Source organism: Pimephales promelas, chromosome 18 (genome assembly GCF_988280905.1).
Source record: "Pimephales promelas chromosome 18, fPimPro1.hap1.1, whole genome shotgun sequence".
Lineage (NCBI taxonomy): Eukaryota > Metazoa > Chordata > Actinopteri > Cypriniformes > Leuciscidae > Pimephales > Pimephales promelas.
Window position 1 is genome coordinate 6,356,212 of NC_142786.1, and position 21,413 is coordinate 6,377,624.

The window sequence follows — 21,413 nt, forward strand, 5'->3', positions numbered from 1 at the left end:
TGTTATTTGGCTATGCGTGTAATGCGCGAATCGGTGGGCGGGGCTAAACTGGCCGTGTTGAAGTAGGAGTTGATCTTCGTCTGCAGGGGTGGTGTTTTATCCTCTTTGACGTAATAGTTCCCCACTTTGAAAAACTAGTCGTTTGCTGAGCCTGGTGTCAATAAAAGCTATTGGACGTTTTCAGTTCTGAAACTTACAGCATATTCTTATAATATGATGACCTCTTAGATGTCAAAAACTCAAGGAAAATTTGATTTCTCAGTTCATCACCCCTTTAATTCATGCATGAAATTGCAAAAATATGCAAAAATAAAAGAACAGTAGAGGAAAATGTACTAACTTTATAAATAAAAATGTCCCAGTTACTAACCCACTGAAAGGGAACAGGTGCTGGTAACACTTTATTTTGATGGTCCCTTTTGAACATTCTGTTGACTATAAATAACTTTGCAACTACATGTCAACTAACTCTCATCAGAGTATTAGACTGTCTGCTTAATATCTCTGCTAACTCTTTATTGTAATGATCCCCAACAGACATACTTACTTTATCCCTAACCCTGCCAATCTACTAAGAGTTAGTAGACATTTATGTGCTGCTTTACTTAGTCAAAAAAGAATGTGCTTAAGTGACCATCAAAATAAAGTGAAACCAAACCGGGGTTCTCGATTCCCAAAACCAAACAAGCAGATTTGTATTGAGATAACCGCACAATGAATCTCCCTAGATAAGAAACTATTTTCCCAAACTGTTGTTTTTCAGTCCCTTGAAAGCTCCTCTTTCTTCCGCTTGTCAAATTTGTCAAATTTGATTGGTTTAACCTTTAAAGAGTGATTTAAAATCAGATAAGAGCTTTCCGCTTCTCGACAGCTGACAGTTCTTGAGGACCATTGCAATTTGTTTGATACAGTAATCTTGTCTTCCTCGTTTTTTTCCCCCTCCCTCAAATCTCATCTGTTTGAGCCCTATTACTAACCTTCATTTGGTATTCTACACTCTACCCCTTTTCCCTTAATGCAAGCCCTTCTCTCTTTCCCTCGTTTTCATATTACAGTCTCTCTAGCCTTGTTTTATCCCTTTATTCCTGGCTCTCTTCCCCCTCTCTCTCCGTAATAACAGGACTATGGTAAATGCTGCTCCCTCATGCCCTCCCTTGCTCTCTCTCTCTCCCACCAGCCAAATTACCAGTTGGTTACTATAGAGACGTGTTTATAAATGCGCTTTCCTCTTTTTATGATTCCCAATCTCCCCCTTTTCTCTTTCCACCTCCCCTCCTGCTTTTCTCTGCCAGCATTTCCTGCCCTGCAAGGCGCCTATTCTTTTTCTTTTCCTCTTTCTGCTTTCCATTTTTGGGTCTTATTATCCTCTTTTCTCCATCTCCACACTATTTTTCGCCCTCTCGGTTCATTTCATCATTATTCGGCCCGTGTTTTTCATAAGTTGTCATCATCACTCGAATCTCCCCCATACTTCCCGGCGAGACCGATCGGCTTCCATGACAGATTTTGATTTGTTGTGCAGCTCTCGCAGTCTTTCACCGCAGAGAAGCCCTCGGTCCCACCTCAATTAAACATCTGCGTCAAATGACTAATAATCCGAGATGTTTACCATGCAAGCTGTCTCTCTGTACCGAAAAAAAGAAGAACTGTGCTTTCGCTAAAGATGTCAGAGGGAGATTTGAGGGAACAAATTGGACTGTGTATCACTTATCACATTAAGTCTAGGGGACCTTTTCACTAAATAAGTTAGGAAGAGGAATATAAAAATGATAGAAATTAAATCACAGCATCCAGCAGTCAAACAAATTTGATTTGAAATATGTATTTCAAATCAAACGCCACTTAATATGTTTCGAGCAAAAGGTCAACAGCAAAACATATAAGTGTCATGGGACTGCAAACAATTGCTTACTCAGACAAATAGGCCTATACAGTCTTCTGTCATCGTTTAGGGGCCGTTTACACATCGCTTTCAAATCAAAAACGAAAAATACGTTTTATGCATTTTAGCCGTTCATTTACACAACCACAGCGTTTTGAAATCATTTTTCAAATAGTTTTGAAAACACTACCGTTATCGTCTCCATGTAAACAACAAAAACGCAAATTTATGAAATGGGTGACGTCGTGCACATTACGTGTTCAGTCTGTTGGCGTGTGTTTCTCTACAAAGTAACTACTGGCCTGACATCATAATACATTTTTAGTCGTTTTTGCGGATCCTTGATCCTTGTGGATTGTTTGACAACATTATCGCCTGTACGTAGAACTTATCCCAAGGCGTCATATACACTCTCGAAAAACGGTACAAAAGCTGTCACTGGGGCTGTACCTTTTCAAAAGGTAAACTTTTGTCCATTTTAGGTACTAATATGTACATCATTTTAGGTGCTAATATGGACATTTAGGTGCTAATATGTGAATTTTAGGTGTTAATATGTACATTTAGGTGCTAATGTACTTTTAAGGTGCTAATATGTACATTTTACGCGCTAATATGTACATTTTACGTGCTAATATGTGCATTTTAGGTGTTGATGTGGACATTTAGGTGCTAATATTTGCATTTTAGGTTCTAATATGTAAATTTTAGGTGCTAATGTGGACATTTAGGTGCTAATATGGACATTTAGGTGCTAATATGTACTTTTAAGGTGCTAATATGGACATTTTAGGTGCTATTATGTGCATTTAGGTGCTGATGTGGACATTTAGGTGCTAATATGTGCATTTTAGGTGCTAATATGTACATTTTAGGTGCTATTTATTATGTACATTTTAGGTGCTAATATGTACCATTAAGGAACCAATATGCACCCTTTAGGTACAAAAGTGTAACATTTCCTTTTGAAAAGGTACAGCCCCAGTGACAGCTTTTGTCCCTATTTTTCTGAGAGTGTAGGTGACACTTTTGAAATTGTGTCTACATCCAACGCACATGGCATTCTTTAGCGTCAATATGAAACGCAGATATATATGGGCCAGAAAGTGCCTCCTAGTGGTCTAACCCTAATACTACCAAAGACCTAAACCTACTCGTAACCGAAGTGTTATATTGACGCTAAAGGGTGCCATGTGTGTCGGATTTAGACGCAATGTCAAAAGTGTCACCTATATGATGCCCTAGGATGAGAACGCCTTGAAAAAAGAGAAGGAAAAACTTTTTAGTACATCATTGTTATGTAAACCTACCCTTACTCACCTTCATGTCAGTCCAAACCTGTATGAAAAAGATATTTTGATAAACTTGACACTTTTTCATAGAATGAAAGTGGACTGTGATTGTCACAAAACACTTCTTCATACAGCATTTTATAATAATTCAATCACAATTGTAAAAGTAGGGAAAAATGAATACCGGTAAAATAAAATTTAGAATAAAATATGGGTTTCAAACCACACAAAGGTGAGTACATTTTAAACTAGCCATTTGAAGATTTCTATTTAATAATGAATAATGCTGCTAGGTGTAATGAAAAGCTTCCAGAAATCAACTGCTAATAAATACTCTGTTTGTAAATTGTAGTTCACTATACAACAGAGTATAGACTTAGACTCTCTAAAGGACAAGTTAGTTATAGGTTATTGGTTCAAGTGCTGTTAGAAAAGTGAGCCATAGCAACAGTCTCTAGCACTGGAGCTGATGAACTAGTTTTGTCTCATTACACAAGGAAGTTTAATTTGTCCTAATGGCAGTGTAATTTAGTGCCGAGGCACTTTTTGTAAGTGCATTACAATTAGGTCTTATGACTCATGCAAAGAAAGTCCATGATGAATTTATCCAAATCAGACCAGTAATATTCAAGGACAAAGAAAGGGACCATGTTAATGACCGCACCAGGCTTAACACCCTCTAAGATTATTATTTTTTTTAACATTAGAAAATCAATTCAGCCAAGCTAATGCACACTGAGCTGGAAAAATTCAGACCAGCAAGGGTTGCATTCCACAAATGACTCGTCATTAAAGGCCATTCAGGCTAAAAGACAGATTGATTTAAGCACCATGACGCACTCTATTGCCGAAATGTGTTCTGGCGGTTATAATTGGTGTTATTTACTTTGTGCAGCAAGGCACCTGAAATTCAAATGAAATTGTTTTGAATGTTATGCAATCAGATTACTTTTTAAAAAAGGTTAAACGTTACATTTATACCACAGTACCAAACAATGTAGTAATATTTCATTTCTAATTGTTTATGGCAATTCTTAAATCTATTTAATTTACTGACAAACTACTGGCCTTTAATGCCTGCAGCATTTCTAGTCATTTTCGCTGGGATCGATTTGTCGTCTGAATGTGAAACTGTTCAAAAATCCAAAGGAAAAACTTTTCTGTTTTTACTGCATCATTGTGGTGTAAACATACTCTGATTATGCAGTGATTGACTCTTATGAGCCCTTTCTTAGTGAATCATACAGCCTGAGCAGTGAATCCGATTCTGAGCAAAAGATTTTTAGGTAACACTTTATTTCGATAGTCCACTTTAGACACTTTGCGGCTACATGTCAACTAACTCTCATTACAGTATTAGTAGAGTGTAGTAGACTGGTAGGTTATGGTTAGGTGCTGGGGTTCGGGTTAGTAGTTGACTTGTACTTGCCAAGTTACTTCTAGTCAGTACAATGTCCAACAAAATAAAGTGTTATCAGAAATTAAGCAGACAGTCTACTATTCATTAGACAGTTAGTTGACATGTAGCTGCAAAGTTACTTATAGTTAGTAGAATGTCAATGAAATAAAGTGTTACCGATTTTTATATCAACAAATTGACAGGATTTTCAGTGTCAGGCCAAAACTGGAAAGGGCCATAAGACTTTTAGAACAGGGATTTTAGGTATCTTTTCTCACCTGACTAATATCCGTCTGTCGAGCGACCTCTTTTCTTATCATCTTCTTATCACTTTAAGTGAATTAAACTGCCAGTACTTTTTCACTTTGGCAATACATACAGCGTGACCAGTGAAGTCAGATTACTGAGAGACAGATTCTCACGAACTGGATCTTTTTAGTGAATCACAAACACTTATGAATAAGATGGAGCAGTTAATCAGACTCGCTTATTCATACTTTGCAGTCACGTGACTACAATGGATAGCAATCTGTTAGGCTGTAATGTTGTATAGTAATAAGTATACTAAACAGTCTCAACTAGTCAAATCACGAACGATGTGCTAAGTGAGCTGAAGTGAGCGGACTTCTGAACTTCGTGAATGGCGTTCGTGGTTTGACTTGTCGAGACTGTTTTCCAAGATGGCTCCTGCCTGTATACACAAAGTGGTCTGTCTTTATAAAATATCTTCTTATTAAATTGTCTGTTAGTTCTCAGTGCTTTTTTTTGCATGTATGGACCCTCATTATGTTACTGTGTTAGTGTGGGGCTATTTCGAGCCTTGTTAGTGGTATTAACTAGCGCTTTCTTTTTACTTATCTAGCGTTATTAAACTGTTTTTAGAGATAAAACTCTTTACATTCGATTATCATGGTCGACTAGGTACCGATGTTTTATTAGACCAAAGGTTCATTTTGCACCGGAGTTCGCCTTTAAGCAACTAAATATTTAAACAGAAAGAGGAATTGTAATAATTAGTGGTGCTTGCTGAAAGCAAGGCAACACTATTACGATTGTGTTTTTTGAGTCGGCCCAAAAGTTTGGCACGCTACTCCTCCCGCAGTTTTTGTCACACACCCATGAATGAGGTCTCAAAACGTGCGGAATATTCGGGAATGGTGTGCTATGACTTTTCTAAGCGATCGGGGGTACGATGTTCGCCCGAAGGGCGAACAAATTTCCCAAAAATCCCATAGACTTAACATTGCGACAAACTTTGACGACTCATAGCTCCGAGCGAGGATTTCACAGAAGCCTGTGATTTACCACATTTGAAGAGGCTGACAGGCTCTGTAAGAACATACCTCACAATGGGGTAAAAGTTGCACCCCTGGGGGGCAGGAGCTGCCCAAATTTTCCCCCATTGACCCCAATGTTATTTGAAATTTCTAGTATAGCATTATACTATTCCAGGAAAAAGTTTGGCGCACTCCTACGTCCACAGTTTTTGTCACAGACCCATGAATGAGGCATCAAATCGTGCGGCCTATTGAAGAGAAGTGTCCTATCACTTTTATCAGAGATCGGGGGTACGGTGTTCGACCCAGGGGCGAACAAATTTCCAAAAAATCCCATAGACTTAACATTGAGACAAACTTTGACGACTCATAGCTCCGAACAACGATTTCGGAAAAACGTGTGATTTGCCACATTTGAAGAGGCTGGCAGCCTCTGTAAGAACATACCTCACAATGGGGTAAAAGTTGCACCCCTAGGGGGCAGGAGCTACCCAAAATTTTCCCCATTGACTTACTATGGTGAAGGATGTCCCATCAAATGCATGTGTTTTTCCTACTATGGTAAATTGCATAGGGATTTTGTATTGAACATAGCTCTGGATCATAGTGTCATAGAGACAAGGGGGCGGGCTCATTTTACTCAGACGACCAATCAGTCTCTCAGGATCATTGTGAAGCTATCAAGCCACGCCCTAGCAACCATATAGAGCACCTTAGCAACAACTCCCATAGACTTCCATTGAAAGAGATCAAAGGGATATCTCCGGATAGAAGTGTCATAGAAACACAAGGGTGGTCTCGTTTGACTCGGGGTAGCAAACAGCCAATCCTGAATCACCTCAACACTTACTGTCAACGCCCTAGCAACCATTGTAGAGCACCTTAGCAACCAAAATCCAAAGAGGGATATCTTCCATTCTGTATGTCATACAGGCTTGGGAGTTGTATTATATCAATTATACTGACAAGCAGCCTTTGCAGATTCATGATTGGCAGCTGCCAAGCCACTCCCTAGCAACCAAAAAGAGTACCCTAGCAACCATTTTGCAAGGCCTATATCTCTGCATCAAAACATCGTATAGAGATGGGGGTTGGTTTATACATTCACATTGACTTTGGAGCTTCATGATTGGCAGCTGCCAAGCCAGTCCCTAGCAACCAAACGGAGTACCCTAGCAACCATTTTGTAAGATCTACATCTCTGCATCAAAACATCGTATAGAGATGGGGGTTGGCTCTTTTTACTCATGCTAGCAAACATGACTTGCTACATGCTACACATGCTAGCAGAGAATAGCTACATGCTAATATTGATTAGCTAAGTGCTAAATCATGCCATGAATGTTATAAAAACTCTATAGTAACCATATGTGAACACTACCAACCACCTAGTAACACCATAGCAACCACCCAGAATACCATAGCAACCACCTAGAAACACCCTAGCAACCACCAAGAATACCCTAGCAACCACCTAGCAACACCCTAGCAACCACACAGAACACCCTAGCAACCGCCTAGCAACACCCTAGCAACCAACCAGAACACCTAGCAACACCCTAGCAACCACCCAGAACACCCTAGCAACCACCTACCAATACCCTAGCAACCATCTATAACACCCTAACAACCACCCAGAACACCCTAGCAACCGCCTAGCAACACCCTGGCAACCATATAGAACACCCTAGCAACCACATAGCAACACCCTAGCAACCACCCAGAACACCCTAGCAACCACCTAGCAACACCCTGGCAACCATCTATAACACCCTAGCAACCACCTAGAACACCTTAGCAACCACCTAGCAACACCCTAGCAACCACTCAGAACACCCTAGCAACCACCTAGCAACACCATAGCAACCACCCAGAACACCCTAGCAATCGCCTAGCAACACCCTAGCAACCACACAGAACACCCTAGCAACCACCTAGCAACACCCTAGCAACCACCCAGAACACCCTAGCAACCACCCATAACACCCTAGCAACCGAGCGAGCTTTTTGCCACTGCAAGCACCACTTCACATTTTCCTCTGGAAATGTACATTCTAGTTAAACTTACGATTCTTACCCCAAGTGACAACACTGGTGTCTTTCACCCGGAGTATTTGATGGCCTTGCTGTCGTCTTCAGTCACAGCCTGTCTTGCATTAAATTCGCGGCCCACTTTTTCATTGTCCCAATCTGCATGCAGCAGAGGGAGGAAAAGCGATTTGGACGCGGAGCTAAACACATTCACACACCTTCTGTCATCCTTCTGTTCCTCTCATGGGGTGTCGTTCTCCGTGCCTTGTTACCCGGCTGTGTGCACAGCCAGGGACGGGAGCACTCATGTGATGTCATAGACACGGGGGAAAGAGATGATGGGACACAGAAGCGTGACATTGAAGATGTAGAGCTAGTTACCTCCTGCTGTGTTCCACAGCCAGTTAACAGTCAAGTGCCTCGCGTAAGGCCAAGGCTTTCTGTAAAAGCTTCACCTGAGACCAGAATTCATGCAAGCACATTACGGATGTACAGAGAAGGCTTCCAGACACCGCTTTTGCTCAGATATTTGCCCCGATTCACAGTCTGAAGGAGTTGGTAGTTGCCGAAATTAAAAAGGCAGTCTGCGGATTTTGCGCAGTCAGAGTGAATTACCGAACTTTGGTTTTATAGCTTCAGGATATGACTCCATTTAGTCAGAGGATGTCAAATATGATTGATATTTTTAAAACACATTCTTTTCATTTGTCACAGTTATAAAGACGAAGGCTTTTGAGGGGGGTTGGCATCACGATTGGTTTTGTTTCCGGACATACTGTTAAAGAACTTGACTCAAACATCTCCCGGAAATCCTGGAGAATTCAACCAATCAGACGGAAACTTCAAAACTTCTGAATGCATGTATGCATCAGACGTTATGCCAATGGTCTGTGGGTGTGACAGGGGGTGTAACAGAAACACAGCACATTGCAAATAAAAACATTGTTTAAGCATTTGTTGGGTAAAATGTGAAATCGTGAGCGAAACACTACAACTAGACTGAACAAGAGACGGTTTCATTCACATATTCTTTTCATTTGTCATGCATAGCAGCATTTCTACAGGAGTTGGTTCTGTTCAGTAAGGTCCCTATTTTAACCATCTAAGCACATGGTCTAAAACGTATGGCGCAAATGCACTTAGATTGTGTCCAAATCCACTTTTGCTTTTTTAACAACAGGAAAAATCGTCGGCGAGCCCGGCGCATGGTCTAAAAGGGTTGTCCCTATATTCTCTAAATGAGTGTTTTGGGCATAACGTGCAATAAACCAATCAGAGTCTCTTCTCCCATAGACCTTATTCAGAGCAGCACCATGACAGGTATGAAAGTGAGGCTGTGAGGGATAGACTTACCGTGTTTCCAATGGCATCCGCTGTAAAAAGCTGAATAAAGCAGCTAGATTACTTACAATTTTCCACAGCTTACATTGTCAGGAGTTTTTTGTCAACTGAAATTTCTTGCAAAGATATTTTTCCAGTGTTTCATGAGCAGAACAATCCGAAACACATTAAATAACAGTACAGCCCGTTAAAGAGATGCAAGTCTATCCCTCACAGCTTCGCTTTCATTCTCATTAAAAATCAAAGATGGCGCTGCCGTGAATAAGGCGTATTCCCTTTAAAAGCCAGTTGTGCTCGCGCCATGGCGGATTGCTATTTACATGGCGGAATTTGCAAGAGGAAAGACGTGAAAATGATAAGTGTGTCAGGCTGAAACTGGCAAAAAACACTTGCGTCGCACCGGCTGTTGTATGATAGGGCCCTAAGACTTGAAATTCGGGTTGTATGTGATGCTCAGTCATTTAGCATATGATAGGGTGACCAACTGTCCTGTTTTCCCAGGACATGTCCTGTTTTCATATAACAATATAACCATTTTCTATCCATACAGAGGAGGCATAATCTACTTTAAATGTATTGAAATTAATAAGGTATCTTTGAGTAAACTTCGAGTATCATTTGAGTTGGCCCATGTGTTTGCTGGGCCGAGTGTCCTGGTTTTTGGTAATCAAATATGGTCACCCAAGCATATGAAGTCTAGTGTGCCTATAGTGTATTCAAATCTGTTCAGATTTTAAAAGTAGTGTTTCTAGCCCTAGCAGTTGTATGTATTACACAAAGAATGATTCAAATTCATTTGAATGTTATGTTTTTGTGGCCTTCAATTTTGGTTATCTTGCCAATGATTTCAGTTGTGGTCTTCTAAAATGCCTAAGTGATGGATTTGTGCTCACCATGTATAAATTCATGAGATATCATTAACAGTAGCATGGAATGTGGGCTGATGAATTTCCTCATTTGTCAAAAGCATGTACAAATACAGATTTCCTTGAATGGTTCAGTTAAAAAGTAAATGTTCAGGCACTTTTGAAGGGTATTATTATATATTAGGCATACTTGCGGAATTCAGTGCTGCACATAAACTTTTCCTTTTGCACAGATGACTCACTGCAGACCCTGTCATTGAGATACGCACCGGGGCAAACATCAGCACTCCACCACTGTGACAGAGATATGATTTAAACTTGCACTTGTCCTTGAAATAGAGCAGAAAATAAAACCAACAGTGTTAGTGAGAAAGTTTCTGTTTGAAACATCTGAGACTTATGTAATACTACTGAAAATCAAACCTTGCTCTGCTTTGAGGTAACTGTGCTTAGTGAAGACTGTTCTGAGATGGATGTCAGTTAACACCTTTTCTTTGAGTTAAAGGAGGACAGTGCGTTCTATTTTCAGTGCTATGAAAATGCAGACTACAGTATCTCATTAAAGTCCTAATGAAGTGACAGGAGAACATTTTATTTCAAATGTTGTCAAAACATGATGTTATGACAGAAATTTGTCACAGAGCTTTATTAAGTCAAATATTCCCAAAATTTGCCAGCAAGCTCGAACTTTTTCTGTCACGGCTATTGAGATTTCAAGGGTATGGGTAATTTGAGTCACAGTATGACTGGGATTTGTGTCAATTAATGAAGTATTTTGGTTCCAGTTCCAGCCGAATTGGTACTGATGTCCTGCCGTTGAATCTCAATAATTGAAGCCTATAATAGTTTGCACTAACTTGGCACCAGGAAAGTCCATTGCCACAATACCAAACCACTTGCTTTGACCGACATAGCCTGTCAGATATTCATGCAGACGGGGGTTCATTAGCTGGGCCAGGGCGTTGGGATGTGCCAGGATACTGGCGCCGCTGCTGTAGGTGAGGAACATACGGTTTTTGTTGGAAACCATAGCCGCCTCCAGATGAGTGGAGACACTTCCCCATTTCTTCTCCACTTCCTCCGGCTGCAGAGAGGACACCTGGGGCGAGAAAAAGGTTTTACCAGTACCATTTCAAAAAAATGCGGTGAGGGTGCAAAAATTGTCTCTGACGGATTGTTAAAGACCGTTGAGAGATGAAGATTACACTCTGGTAACTGAATATAAAGAGCCTCCTGGTTCTCAGTAAGTCTGTTTTCCGGAACACTTTGAAATTATTCAAACAATGGAATAATTTAATATTTTGTCTCCCGCCCCATTGCTCTCTTTGCTGGGTTTGGTTCTTCAACCACAAGCACTTTAATGTTCCAGAAGTTTTTTTTCCCTCCTTTTTTGTTGTATCAACATTAAAACGCATTAAACTGTCTTGGAAGCTTTGTTGTAATGCCTTTATATATTTTTGCTACTTTTCATATGCCTTTTGTTAACTGTATTTTATTTTTGCGCGAGAACCAGACTTTAATTCCTAAAATGAAAATCCATCATAAGAACATCTAAAAAAGAACATCTTTTATTTGAAAATGTTGTAATGACTTTACTGTCACTTTTGGTCAAAATAAATGCATCCTTGCTGAAATAAAATTATTACGCTCTTAAAAAAGCAAACAAACACAAATCTCTCTTTTTAATAGAATATTTTTACTTCCAATCAAGGTGTATTTTTGTGCAAAGAAAGTGAATATAGTGAATATATTCACTAGTGAATCACTAGAATCTTTTTTTCGTGTCATTTGGTTAATTCAACATACGAAATGAACAAATTGAAATTCATTTTGATGAACGAGTTCGAATAGGAGAGTCACGAACGCGCGTCACAGAACAGAGCAAGGCGAGCATTTGAGCTTATAAAACTTAAACTTTGTTATTTATTTTTGAAATGAGCGATCGTTTGGCCTGATAAGACCCTTATTCATCGTCCTAAATCGTTTAAAGCCCTTTGAACAGTTTGCAGTTTGCACTGAAACTGTCTTTTGGACCTTGAACCGTTTGGGTACCAGTAAAGTCTATTATTTGGAGAAAAATCCTGGAATGTATTCATCAAAAACCTTAATTTCTTTTCGACTGAAGAAAGAAAGACATGGACATCTTGGATGACATGGGGGTGAGTAAATTATCAGTAAAAGTTTTTTTAAAAAGTGAACTTATCCTTTAAGCAAAACAACCCCAGGATTATATATATATACATAACCCAGGGTTAACTGTTTCAAGTGTGTGCTTACCTGCCAGTCATCTGCTATGTCCAGTGAGTTGTAGAGTATTCCCAGGTCAGGGCCGGTGAAGTCTTGCAGTACGATTAGCTTTCCTCGCGCCTCTCCCATGCTGGGCATCTCGCGACTATGCCACAACAGGTCCCAGTGCGCATATTCATTTATGTAGCGCACAACTGCCCCGTAGATATCCTGCGTGTCACTCAACTCCTCTTTCAGCCTCATCAGCACAGTTTCCGAAGGATACTCTCTCAGGAAAGCCACCACGTCCATCAACACGTCCCCGAAGTGAGCATACTGATACGAGATTCCGTGGTGGATGGTCAAGTTTCCATTCACATGCCGAACACGGATATCCAGAAAGCGGATCCCGGCGCGCAGCTGGAAAGCGAGGGACCAGGAGTTACACTCGGCTAGTGAACCGCCGTACAGGGCCATGGTGTTGTGTGTGCCGGGCATCGTCACATCTGATAGGGAGTAGACGTCAGGGATGGTGGCCATCCAGGAAGGGTTCAGGATCTCAGGCGTGGAGGTGTCGTCATAGTCCGGTGTCTGGACAGCCCTGTATCCTGGGAAGGCCGTGCTATGAGGTCAAGCAGAGGGAAAAATGCATTCTTATCTGTCTTACTAAAAAGATACAAGATTACTGTGAAAACATCATGCTTATCTACAATGGAGGGTTATAATGAAATTAGATAATTGGTTCATTTGCTCACAATAATAGCAGGTATGCGAAACAGTCTGAGATAAAAGCACTATGCGGCTAACAGATGGCGGTCTTTTCTTCTCAGTGAAATGGATTTTTTTTTTTTTTAAGTACTGTAAATGGAATACGAACTGTAATTTGTTATATAGGATACTATGAAAGAGGTTTTGGAATTATGGGTAGAAGAACCTTACCCCAGCAAAACGCCCATCACCATTAGCTGCAAAATGTGTCCTCTGGTGCCTTCCATAATGAGCTTTTTCAATGCTCACTGATCCTTTACTGTACAGATAATCATTACAATAATTCACTTGTCACTCGTGATAATTATATAGCACCGTTTTGTGGTATGACATCACCCTACACAAAAACCAGACATTTGGTAATTCTTTTATGGGGTCCAAAAAGTCTGCTTCCATTTGAAGTCGTTTCTAATTTAAAGGGAAAGTACACTTTGAAATTAATTTTTGATATGTTTTAGCTTACCTCAAGGGCATCCGAGATGTAGGTGTCTTTGTTTCCACAGTATTTTCAATTTTGATATTTTTCGGTCAAACCGTTGTTGTCTATCAGTCATATAATGCAGGTTTAGGGTGTCCACCCTGGGTTCACCTCAAAGAGCATGCACAGAGAAGTCCAAATTAAACATGATTTAATGACTCGTAAATGTAAGTACACATTGATGGCCTAAGACACGAAACGAGCAGTTTGTGTGAGAAAACGAACAGTATTTTTATCGTTTTTACACAGAGATTTCGGAAGTTTTACCTTTAACTAAACACTTTTAGATATATCGAAATCTTCTTCCATTGCAATTTTTTGTATATCTAAATATGTTTAGATCTTCACAGTGAAACTTATGAAATCTCTCTGTAAACAATGAGTGACGTACATGTGCAAGCGATCAGTTCTGGCGCATCAGTTGGACATGGCTGTGGTTACATGAGGTAAAAACGATATAAATACTGTTCGTTTTCTCACACAAACCGCTCGTTTCGAGTCTTAGGCCATCAATGTGTATTTACATTTACGAGTCATTAAATCTTGTTTAATGATATACTGCATTACCCCTATACCTGACTGATAGACAACAACGGTTTGACCGAAAAGTATCAAAATTGAAAATACTGTGGGAACAAAGACACCTACATCTTGGATGCCCTTGAGGTAAGATAAAACATATCAAAAAATTAATTTCAAAGTGAACTATCCCTTTAACATTTTTTTCTTCATTACAAATACAAAACAGATAATGTAATTTCATAAAAATTGAAACATTTGTTTGAATTTTAGAATGACTAAGTTAAGTTAGTTTGTGACCTTTTGCTTTAAGCTGACAAGAACACAAATCTGATGTTCTCCAGGATGGATTCAGATGTTCTAAAGAGCATCGTGTGCAAGATCTAACCGTCTACAAAAGAGTTTTTATGATCAATGTCACACATTTATTTGATTAGTGTTTAGAATTACTATTTCCAGATACAGTCAAAAGTAAAATCCTTCTAACAAACTTATATTCAAGCATAGAAGTGATCTTTTACCGTGTGAACCCGAAGAGGTCTGTGATGCCGATGCTCAAAGAACCAACTAGGCAGTGTCAGGTTAGCTGTAAAGCCTGCTGTTGTTTTCCTACCTTTTTTTTTTTTTTGTGAGTACACAGTTCTGGCTTGAGCTTGTTGGAGGCACCACTACAAACTGACCCTTTTGTTTGAGGGGTCATTGTGCCTATTAATAGTGTAGCGTACAGTAAAAAGCTGACTCGTTGAGAGTGGACAAAATGCTCCAATCAGAACTCAGTTTCCCTGCAGATCAGATCATGTTATAGTTTATTTCCCTTAATATATAATAGCATATTTCAAAATCTTTAGTACACTGCTTTAAGGTTGCCTTTACGGTTTTCACTCTACCCAATATAAAATGTTTATTAATGAGACAAACAAAAAACAATCAGGGGTAGGAATACAAAAGTTCTACAGGTTTATGGAATGAAGCTAAAAGTAAAATATGACCCTGAATAAACATGAGCCTGAACTTGATAAACATGGCCAAAGTTTTTTCCAGAGTTTGTGGGAAAATATAAGTTTACATTTTCTGTGAGTTATCAGCTCTCTTTTTCCCCCAGGGGTGAAGCAACAAAGTTTACTTACTTACAGTACATAGCAAACATCTTTGTTGTGAGTACAGTCCCCTGCATCAAACTTTGGAAAGTGGGTTTAATATTCAGAGAAACAAAACAGCCTAGAATTAGGATACTGCATTTGTAATTCGAATGTGAAAAATAACTTTAAACTAACTTTAATCTTGCCATGTACCAGGATTAGTTTGCAAGTATGGGACTTGGTACTCAGAAAAACAAGGTACAAAAGCTGTCACTGGGGCTGTACCTTCTCAAAAGGTACACTTTTGTACCTTAATGGTACATATTAGCACTTAAAATGTACATATTAACACCTAGAATGTACATATTAGCACCTAAGATGTACATGTTAAAACGTAAAATGCAGATATTAGCACCTAAAATGTACATATTAACAACTAAAATGTACATATTAGCACTAACAATGTACATATTAGCACCGATAATGTATATATTAGGACCTAAAATGGACATATTAGCACTCAAAATGAACATATTAACACCTAAGATGTACATATTAGCACCTATGTACATTTTAGCAACTAGAATGTACTTTGTACATATTAACACCTAAAATGTACATACTAACACCTAAAATGTACATATTAACATCTAAAATGTACATATTAACACCTAAAATGTACATTAGCACCTACAATGTACATATTAACACCTATAATGTACATATTAGCACCTACAATTTACATATTAGCACCTATAATGGACATATTAGGACCTAAAATGAACATATTAGCACTCAAAATGCACATATTAGCACCTAAAATGTACACATTAACTCCTAAAATGTACATATTAACACCTAAAATGTACATTAGCACCTACAATGTACATATTAGCACCTATAATGTACATATTAGCACCTACAATTTACATATCAGCACCTATAATGGACATATTAGGACCTAAAATGGACATATTAGCACTCAACATGTACATATTAGCACCTAAAATATGGCAAGCCGTTTTAGCTTTTATTCATTTCTAGGATATGAATTCTTGATATCAAGAATTCAATTGTTGATATCAACAATTACATTTTTTGATATCAAGAATTTAATTGTTGATATCAACAATTAAATTATTGATATCAACAATTATGTTCTTGATATCAACAATTACATTCTTGATATCAACAATTACATTCTTGATATCAACAAATACATTTCTGATATCAAGAATTCAATTGTTGATATCAACAATTACATTTTTGATATCAACAATTGTATTTTCACTAGTGAAATGTCCCCATAGGCTGCCATTCAAAACCAATTGTTGATATCAAGAATTGATTTCTTACTAGTTGAAATTCCAGTTTCACATATCAGAAATACAATTATTACTAGTAAAAAACTTTATTTTTGATATCAAGAATTAAATTGTTACTAGTTGAAATGTTATTCCTGATATCAACAATTGAATTGCTACTAGTAACGATGTTCATTTTTGATATCAATAATTCAATTTTCACTAGTGATAGTGTTAATTTCTGATATCATGAATGTGATTGTTACTAGTAAGAAAGCCATTTTAGATATCTGAAATAATATTGATATCAGAAATATATTTTCAGATATCAAAAATGGTAATTTTTACTAGTAACAATTGAATTGTTGATATCAAGAATAAACATTTCAACTAGTGACAATTTAATTATTGATATCAGGAATTCACATTTTTACTAGTAACAATGTAATTATTGATATAAAAAATGATATTTCTACTAGTAAAAAATCAATTCTTGATATCAACAATTCATTTTGAATGGCAGCCTATGCCGTTTTAGCTTTTATTCATTTCCAGGATATGAATTCTTGATATCAACAATGCCAATTTTTGATATCAAGAATTTAATTGTTGATATCAAAAATTGAATTCTTGATATGAACAATTGAATTCTTGATATCAACAATTCAAATCTTGATATCAACAATTGAATTGTTGATATCAACAATTGAATTGCTGATATCTGTAATTGTATTTTCACTAGTGAAATGTCACCATAGGCTGCCATTCAAAATTAATTGTTGATATCAAGAATTCTTTTTTAACTAGTAGAAATATCATTTTTGATATCAATAATTACATTGTTACTAGTAAAAATGTGAATTCCTGATATCAATAATTAAATTGTCACTAGTTGAAATGTCTATTCTTGATATCAACAATTCAATTGTTACTAGTAAAATTGTTACTTTTTGATATCTGAAAATTTATTTCTGATATCAATATTATTTCAGATATCTAAAATGGCTTTCTTACTAGTAACAATCACATTCATGATATCAGAAATTAACACTATCACTAGTGAAAATTGAATTATTGATATCAAAAATGAAAATTTTTACTAGTAGCAATTCAATTGTTGATATCAAGAATAACATTTCAACTAGTAACAATTGAATTATTGATATCATAAATAAAGGTTGTTACTAGTAATAATTGTATTTCTGATATGTGAAATTGGAATTTCAACTAGTAAGAAATCAATTCTTGATATCAACAATTGGTTTTGAATGGCAGCCTATGGGGACATTTCACTAGTGAAAATACAATTGTTGATATCAAGAATTCAATTGTTGATATCAAGAATTACATTTTTGATATCAAAAATGTAATTCTTGATATCAACAATTGAATTCTTGATATCAAAAATGTAATTGTTGATATCACGAATTGAATTGATGATATCAATAATTTAATTGTTGATATCAAAAATGTAATTCTTGATATCAAAAAATGTATTTGTTGACATCAAGAATGTAATTGTTGATATCAAGAATTCATATCCTGGAAATGAATAAAAGCTAAAACGGCTTGCCAGCCTATGGTGACATTTCACTAGTGAAAATACAATTACAGATATCAGCAATTAAATTATTGATATCAACAATTCAATTCTTGATATCAACAATGCCATTTTTTTGATATCAAGAATTTAATTGTTGATATCAAGAATTTAATTGTTGATATCAACAATTAAATTCTTGACATCAAAAAATGGCATTGTTGATATCAAGAATTCATATCCTGCGGATGATTAAAAGTTAAAACGGCTTGCCATACCTAAAATGTACATATTAAAGGTGCAATGTGTAACAAAGTTGAGTATCTATTAACAGAAATGCAATATGACATCCATAACTATGTTTTCAGTGGTGTATAAAGAACTTACTTAATTAGCCGTAATGTTTTTATTACCTTAGAATGAGACATTAATAGCTCCATAACCGAGGGAATCCCCTTCTATGAAGGTCGCCATGTTGTGACGTCATATTCCTACCGTAGCCGAACGCGAACAAACAGCGCTACAGAACGCGTTTCATCACTACCTTGAAAGAGAAGTAGCGGAAAGCTGGAAGCTAGCCTTACACTCCGTGAGTAGTGACTTTTCCCTTGTGAGTGGTGTAAAATATGTAGTTGGGATTGTTTCATGTAACTTAGTTCTCCCTCGCTGTATTATGGGTTTGTTATGTTGGGGATAGATGTGCTGTTACGTTCGTGAGACAGCTGATGATTAGTATTCATGTCATTGACCGTAAAACAGTACGTTACAGGCATCACTAACCCGTCGATAGAGACTTTTACTAAAGTCTTTTATCACTAAAGTCGACCGCGAAGAATTTTAAAAATCAGAGAAAAAAAGCCTATTGTGTGTAGTAAATAGTATCTATGGGATGCGGAGATGACATGATTGTAACAGCGCGCGCACTTCCGACCTTTGGACTCATGCAGACGCGTCCCAGCTCAGCCACAGTAACAGCTCATATTAGCCAGCTAAACTATTACTACCCTGTTAGAAAAAATATATAGCTGCTCCCTCGCTGTATTATGGGTTTGCTACAGTATGTGGGGAGAAATGTGCTGCTGGTTACGTTTGTGAGACAATCAGCTGATTATTATTTTATTAAATTATATATTAAAACCCTTGATCCTCACCTGACTATGGCTTTGTAAACAGACAGTATTCATGATGTGGTTTATAATGGACTGTGGTACAGAGACAGTGACAATGTTACACACTCTTGGCTTACTCTGGCTATTCTCTGCTGTCTCAGCCGACGAGATGTTTGTCCCGTTTTACCAACCGTAGCTTCTTCGAAAGGGAGGGGTGAGCAGTGGGCTGAGCCCTTAGTGCAAACCTGGTGCAAACTCGCAACCGAACCACTAGATGTCGCTAAAGGTCACACATTGCTCCTTTAAGACCTAAAATGTACATATTAGCACTTAAAACGTACATATTAACAGCTAAAATGTACGTATTAGCACCTAAATATAAATATTATTAGCACCTATACTGTACATGTTCAGACCTAAAATGGACAAAAGTTTACCTTTTGTTTACCTTTTTTTCTGAGAGTTTGCCAATACATACACGACACACTGCTGTGAGCAAGTAACACAGGCTGCTACTGTACAATATACTGTAGCATATACATGAATTACCTGTAGCAGATCTATACAGGTGGAGGTGGGGAAGGTGGAGGGTTCTGCGGCAGGAACCAATCAGCTCTGCCCTAATAGAGAATGATGTGATTGAACCGATCAGCCTGCGCCATCTATAGATTCATAACAGAGCTTTATATTTCTTAAAAACAAATAAATGAAGCAATACTTATACATTTCTTAATACAATAGACGTGTTTCATCCAAAGCAAGTGATTAGGCTTAATATGTAGCGTCAATACTGGAGAAAAATTGAAACATGTAATCTCACGAAAACACATTTGTTAGGTTCTAATGAGCTTAATTTCGGCTACATTATTTTCACACAATTGCTATTTTGTTGCATTTCAGATTTTCTTTTTCAAGTTTTAAATTTGAAAAGCTCAAATGCAATTAAGTGAAACACTATAATAATGCCCAGCATGATGTTATCTATGCATCTCAATTCTGCCTCTTCTATTTCCCATAATGCTTTTGAAATCAACTGATTATTCCCCATGCGCCCTGAGCCATATCTTCTAAAATAAATAATAAACATATTTAATTAAAATGAAAATGTGCCTTGTTTCCCCTTTAATCCTAATGTATTCTCTGTAATTGTGCTTCTATTTGCTTTGCTTGTATGCAGTGGCATATTTTGTTGAGGCCATCAAGCATTTAACAAAGCAAATCGGAATATGACTTTACCTAAGTAAACAATATTCATTCTGACACACAACATCTGCTCTGATCTGCACTGGATCTGCTATATAAAGCCGTGTTTTTAAAGAGGTTCGACAAATTTCAACAAATATCATATCTTGTGTCCCAATTGTTCCACACTAATTCCCCCAACACATTAGTCAATTAGAATTTCTTTTCAAATCTAAACTGGACTCTGACACCATTTAGGAAGAGTATTATAACGAACGTTGATAATCATTTTTACGTCTTTGGAGTTTTTCTAGATGAACAGACTTGTGCTTTACCCGTTTATCATTCCCGTCCCCACATTCTCTCTATCTGTTTCTCATTAGTGTCTGTGGTGACAGGATGGGTATTGTGATGCTTTATGTCCTTTGTTTCCTTTTTGTCTCTGTCTGTTTGGTAATTACAGGGAAACAGTCGTTTTCTGTTGGTTGATCATTCTAATCTGTCATTTTCAATGGTGGAGTAATTACAAGTTCAAAGTGTACTAGCAGTGTCTTTCAACGTCTTTGGTCCCCACGTCCATTCCTTCAAACAACCTTTATTAAAACTTTATTTTGCTTCTCTATCACTTTCTCTAAACCATACGAAAATGAGTGATTCACAACCAATTTGTACGAATTTGTACGAGTGATTAAAAGGAGACGAATGACGAATTCGTACAATTTGTCCGGTTAGGTTTATGGGCAGGGTCAGGGATAGGTCATTCCACGAATTGGGCTAATCCGATTGAGCAAAAATCGAGTGAGGTAAAATTCAACCGAATTACTGTGAGATCGGGTTGGTGATTCAAAAAAATATTGTTGGTTTAACTTAAAAAATTAAGTAACCTGGTTGCCGTAAAATTATTAAGTTGATTGAACTGGAAAACGTGAGTTAATACAATGAAGGAGATTGATTTAATCATCAGAAACTCAAAATAATAAGTTATCTGAACTAAATAAATTATTTAAGTTGATTTGACAAAAGAAAAAATGTTGTGATAACAAATCTTGAATTTGAGAGGGAATTGAGAGATTCACAGCGGAGGAGTTTAAGCGACAACATTTTTATAAATACTTCCTTT

The 21,413-nt window shown here is 37.5% G+C and overlaps 1 protein-coding gene across 5 annotated transcripts; it reads right to left on the reverse strand.

Annotated features, from left to right (window-relative positions):
* Positions 1–10,664: 10,664 nt before the first annotated feature.
* On the reverse strand, positions 10,665–21,149 carry LOC120483722 (uncharacterized). Of its 5 annotated transcripts, XM_089122892.1 has the most exons (5): positions 19,836–21,149; positions 19,661–19,731; positions 13,254–13,341; positions 12,366–12,936; positions 10,665–11,187 (listed from the first exon to the last, which is right to left on the reverse strand). In XM_089122892.1, the coding sequence occupies exons 3-5, from the start codon at positions 13,307–13,309 to the stop codon at positions 10,912–10,914; spliced, it is 903 nt and encodes a 300-aa protein (XP_088979018.1). In that variant the 5' UTR covers positions 13,310–13,341; positions 19,661–19,731; positions 19,836–21,149; the 3' UTR covers positions 10,665–10,911. The 5 variants fall into 5 exon arrangements, with proteins under 5 accessions (XP_088979018.1, XP_088979017.1, XP_088979020.1 ...); XM_089122891.1 differs by having other exon boundaries at positions 19,661–21,149; XM_089122894.1 differs by lacking the exon at positions 13,254–13,341 and having other exon boundaries at positions 19,836–21,148.
* Between the last annotated feature and the right edge of the window lie 264 nt (positions 21,150–21,413).